Source organism: Nematolebias whitei, chromosome 11 (genome assembly GCF_014905685.2).
Source record: "Nematolebias whitei isolate Nwh7 chromosome 11, NemWhi1, whole genome shotgun sequence".
NCBI lineage: Eukaryota > Metazoa > Chordata > Actinopteri > Cyprinodontiformes > Rivulidae > Nematolebias > Nematolebias whitei.
The window spans coordinates 5,847,782-5,853,064 of NC_056508.1; the positions used below are offsets into that span (position 1 = coordinate 5,847,782).

Consider the following 5,283-nt stretch of genomic DNA (forward strand, 5'->3'; position numbering starts at 1 on the left):
AGCTCTACCAGTTGCGCCACCGTGCTGCCATATATATATATATATATGTATCTATATATAATTTTTTATTTTTTATTTTTTAAACAAGAGATTTACCACTCTTCCATGGGACTTTATAAACCATGAATATTTTTTAAGTCCATCACTCCCTTTTTATTTTAGTTGTTGTACTTTAAAAATAATATACAAAATTACATATTGTAAAACATGGAATTCAGAAAAAGAAAAAAAACAAAATAGAGAATTTGGGGTAAATGTAGGAAGCACAGTGGCGCAGTTGGTAGAGCTGCCGCCTCTCAGTGAGAAGGTCGTCGGATCAAATCCCGGCCAGGGGCCTTTCTGGGTGCAGTTTGCATGTTCTCTCCGTGCATGCGTGGGTTTTCTCTGGTTACTCCGGTTTCCTCCCACAGACCAAAAACATGCATGTTAGACTGATTGATAACTCTAAATTGTCTCTAGAGTGAATGGTTGTTTGTCTCGTTTGTCTCTATGTGTCCCTGTGATGGACTGGAGACCTGTCCAGGGTGTACCCCACATCTCACAAAATAACTGCTACATATGGGCACCAGTGACCCCGTGACCCAGACTAGGGATGATGTGGCCTCACCCTGGAGCCAGCAGGCCGGAGGGAGAGGCTCATCAGTCTTACCTGGAGGTTGGACCTTTACCCTCAGGATCTGGCTGCTCACTGATCAATGAGCGATAATGAAGGGAAGGTTCAGGATCAATATATTTGTTTGTTATTAATGTTATTAAAAGTAACTTAAAGGCATGGCACTCAGAAATACAAGGTTGTAATCAACAATATCCAAAAAGCAGCATGAAACTAAAACACCAAGGGCCTGAAATAAAAACAATACTTAACATATAAATATATACGTAATATATATAACATATATAATACATATGAACATCGTTTTTTTTAAATAAATGCAGTTCCACTTCATCACTGGTTTTTTTCCTGCCTGCAGGCCAGTTTCAGCACGCCGACATCAGTGTGATTATGGATCACCTGGACGTGAGAGCTCACCGACTCAACAGAGAGGAGATCACAGCGAGGGGGATCCTGAGGTGGGGCTCAGAGCAGATGGCAGTCACGTTGCAGGAGAAGGCGCTGAAAGATTCTGTGCAAAAGCGCCACCAGGGCAAATGTTGGGTGGTGGCCAAGGTGGAGATTGAAAGACTTCTGGGTCACTCTTATGAAGACTATGTGGTGAATCGTGTGTAATTCTAGCTGAACCTGCTCCACCTTATTGCCTCGTCACTGCACAGTTCAGGTCACAGCAGTTTATTGTGATTATCAAAGAGTCAAGATAAACTGGGATAAAATGACACGATGCCACAGCAGCTGTCCCAGATTCACAGAAGACAGGAAGTGGATGTGCGTGGCAAATTAAAGGCTGCAGTAACAGAAAAACTAGATACAAATGAATACTAAAGATGTACAGTTGCTACAATACAGGACTGAATAGTGACTTTATGTGGTTTACCCTCATTATTTGGATCCATGCTTCGTTTCTTGCACAGAGATGCAAAGTTCTGGTCGCATGGCAACTGCAAAATATCCATTTGTGCTGCAGCCCGTTGGGTTTGCACGTTGCACACCATCTTTGTGCGCAAGTTATTTAAAAGATAAATAAGAAATTTAATTTAGGTGATTTTTGGTTCAAGCCATTTTCCCCTTCCTCAGAATCAAATGGTTAATGGACTGTACTTATATAGTGCCTTTCTATCTTATTTCAAGACACTCAAAGCGCTTTACAACAATCTGTGTCCTCATGTACCCATTCATACAGCTCTATACTAGATCTCTACAAAGATAATTGAACAAATCATTCTAAAGAGACTAATCAGAGCTTTATCACATTCATTCACCGATGGGACACACATCAGAGGCGATGAGGGGTTCAGTGTCTTGCCCAGGGACACTTCAACATGTGACTGCTGGTGGATTCGAACCCCCAACTCTTGCATTGGAGGATGACTGCTCTAACCGCTCAGCCACAGCCACCCTCTGTGCTAATAACAAATAACAAATGTGATTATTATTGTTTTGTAAAATGTAAGTTTTAGTCCAAGTGTATATAAAACATATCTGTGCATGTATAGATAATACTTTCTGAAAACGGGATGTTCTTTGGGTGCACCCCTACAAAGAAACACAGAAGTCAGTCTTTCCAGGTTTGTCATGTGCTTGTTTATTTTTCTATCATTTCATAGTTTAAACCATTTTGTTTGTTACACAAGACATTAGGCGTTGTTCACATACTAGTGATCAAACAAGGACAGTTAAGTTTTCTACTACTCAGCCTGGACAAATTATTTTGTCATTTTCAAGGGATGTTGTCAGTAGTGGTTTTTAAAGGCCATACTGGATGAAAAATAAAACAGTACAACCACACACACAAGGCTTTCGTTTTCAGTAAATAATAAAGAGACTGTGGTGTCGAAGAATGGAAGATAAAGGTCTTCAGATCTGTGGTCAGAGGGTAAACAGTATTCCAGTTTTCATCACATATAATAACATGTTTCCAGGATGAGCACTCACAAAGTTAACCAGTGCACAGTGTGGTGGGGCATGAACAACTTGCTGTTTCCTTCTGTTTGTGCAGAATGCTAAAAAACATTAAATCATGGAATTATCACTAAATAAAATAAACATAACACATGACACAGAAAATAAACTAACAATCCTGATGTGCATCCTTTTTTAATTAGTTTCATCATTTGAAAATAAAGGTGTAGCACTAATTAGCGTAGCATATTCAGCATTTCACATAAACCTTTTTTCACAATAGGTCAGTCAGAAATAGAATAAATAGATCATAATAATAAGACACAGCAACACCCCAAACATGCGATAAGTTTGTTTAGAGTTGGTAAAGAATTGGTCGTGGTGGATAATGAAACGGAGCTGCTTCAAAGCAGACGGCAGCGTCGTGTCTGTTTTCCTTTTACGTAACAAGCTGTGGGTGTGTGCTACAGATGGACCAGGAACTGTCTCCACTCAGGTGGGAAACTATTTTCCTTCCACATTATTCAATCAGCTCTGAAAAAACTACCGGAATTATCTTTTTTAAAAATGGTCAGAAAGCTTTGCCAAAACCAGCCACTCCATTTTGGCACAAGACTGACCTGTAATCACCAGTCGTCAAAACAAAGCAGTGAATTTGCTGAAATGGCCCAAACTCCCCAAATTAAGGCGACAACCAAATAAAAACATCTTGGTTCATTCTAAAAGGGCAGCAATGGTTGCTGCGGCTTCATTTATCAGCAACTCTTCAAATTAGAGGAGTATCCAGCTTCTCCTTCTACTTCACATCTACAAGAATCAGGTCCCCGTGGAAATGACACGACAAACACAAAGGTTCAGACACCCATGATGTCATCAGGTGCTTTCACTATGAGCCAAAACTTCAGTCTTCATCCTTTTTGCTTTAATATCAAAACCCCCACAACATCCCCCATGTGCATGCCTCCCACCAAGACACACTTTTACCCATCAGTCATTGTTAATTCTTCCAGCGAAAGCCCCGGTCAACACTACACAAACCAGCTTCATGCCTCTGTTCCGTTCCTGTTCAGCTTGAAGACCACGGTTTAAAGCCGCTGCTCTGTAAACTTCATAACTTCAGCCAGTGAAACCTGAACCCGTTACACAGAAATAAAACTCTTCAATAATTTAACAAGTTAGAAAGTAAACTACTCAGTTTCAAACTTGACATTACACCACTGAGATCAAGAAAAGAAACGGTTATTTTGTGTGTTTTATCTACGGTTATTTGGTTTGGTGGATTGGGCGACAGTTAATAGCCACAGGTTAGTGTGCCTGCTAGCAAGGGGAACACAACAGCATTGCAAAGTGAGCACAGTCAGTTGACAGAATAGTTCATTTATGTCTCACTTTAGATCACAAGTATTTGCCCAGCAATTTTGTCGAAAGGAGCAGCGTTTACTGAAGTAACGCAAGTAAAAGACCAAGAGAAACGTGAACGCAGGGTTGACAGGAGTGGTGTGCGTGGAGCGGGCCAGCCTTAATACCGTAGAGTCATTTCAGTCTACGTATGCCCAGTACTACTGCATGTTAAAGATACATGCACACCAACAGAAAGCATCCCTTCAGGAGGACTCTACGCTAGAATCTCATGAGAGCCACCACCCTTCTGTACGCCCGACAGCTGAGATGGGAACATTACAAAAAGACTGAAATGCTCAGAAAATCTGCAACAAGTAATGACACCTATAATGACAATGCTAAGCATGTGGGTATACTGTCAGTTCTAAAATAAAAGGAAAGGCCTGATCAACCCTGCTGTGGAGTGACAGAAAGGGAGTGATGGAAAAGTGTGAATGTGAGAGTTTTAATGTGTCAAGACAGAGAGAGAGAGAACTACAAAAGGAAACAGAGGCAGACGAACAAAGAGAAGCAAAGCTCGCTGTTCCACCATGTACACCCCCCCATCCCTGATCCCCCCACTCCCCCACCTTTTAATTTTTAAAGCACAGTTCAAGCAGCCCCGGCCATCTGAAGCGGCTCTGACGCCTCTCAGCTCTTTCTTGCCTTCACTTCCTTTTCTAGCCCTTCCCTCTTCTCTCAAAAGCCCCTGAACCCCTCACTGCTCATCCTCCCCAAACACGTCATTCTGTTTGCGTTTCATGTTCTCAAAGTCAAAGTCGGTTCCGGTCATACGTTTGTAGATGTCCTTGATGTCATTGCAAGTGGTCTCGAAGTGAGTTGTGGCATCGTAGGACCTTGAAGCAAAGACCTGGCAAAGACAAAGTGGGGACAGGGAGAATTTTGCAGATCTGTAGGGCTGTGGTGGTGAAAGACTATAACACCAACATGCCAACACTTAGCATGCAATCATGTTTGCTGTTTCCCCATCTAACTTGAGCCACTACAATAGTCCCTCGCTACTTTGTGGTTCGTTTTACACAAACTCGCTCTATCGCTGTTTTTCAAAATAAGATTGGACATGACACACAATTACCTGATTGATGGATGAGCCGCACAATCTGCATGGACTTTTTTTATTTAAAATACATTATTTTAAATTATTTAGCACCTGCTGCACCTTTGTGCAGCCCAAGCTGCAAGAGAAGCTCCCTCCTGCAGCTGATCAGCTGATCTTCGCCGCTGATCTTCTCAGAAGTGCAGAAGTGGGCGTGGTCAAGAGCACTGGCAGAGTGCAGCAGGAGGCCCGTAGCTGAAATCAAGACATTCTGTGCTCTTTTAGAGCGCTTAGAGTTTAGAAGCATTGTTTAGAATATTGCAGACTGATA

At 41.8% G+C, this 5,283-nt stretch overlaps 1 protein-coding gene across 1 annotated transcript in view; it reads right to left on the reverse strand.

Annotated features, from left to right (window-relative positions):
• Positions 1-4,479: 4,479 nt before the first annotated feature.
• gdi1 (GDP dissociation inhibitor 1) overlaps positions 4,480-5,283 on the reverse strand; it is a 44,981-nt gene continuing 44,177 nt past the window's right edge. Inside the window, exon 11 of the mRNA XM_037684651.1 lies at positions 4,480-4,766. Coding sequence (XP_037540579.1) covers positions 4,614-4,766 — 153 coding nt within the window. The 3' untranslated portion in view covers positions 4,480-4,613. The remainder of the gene's footprint in view (positions 4,767-5,283) is intronic.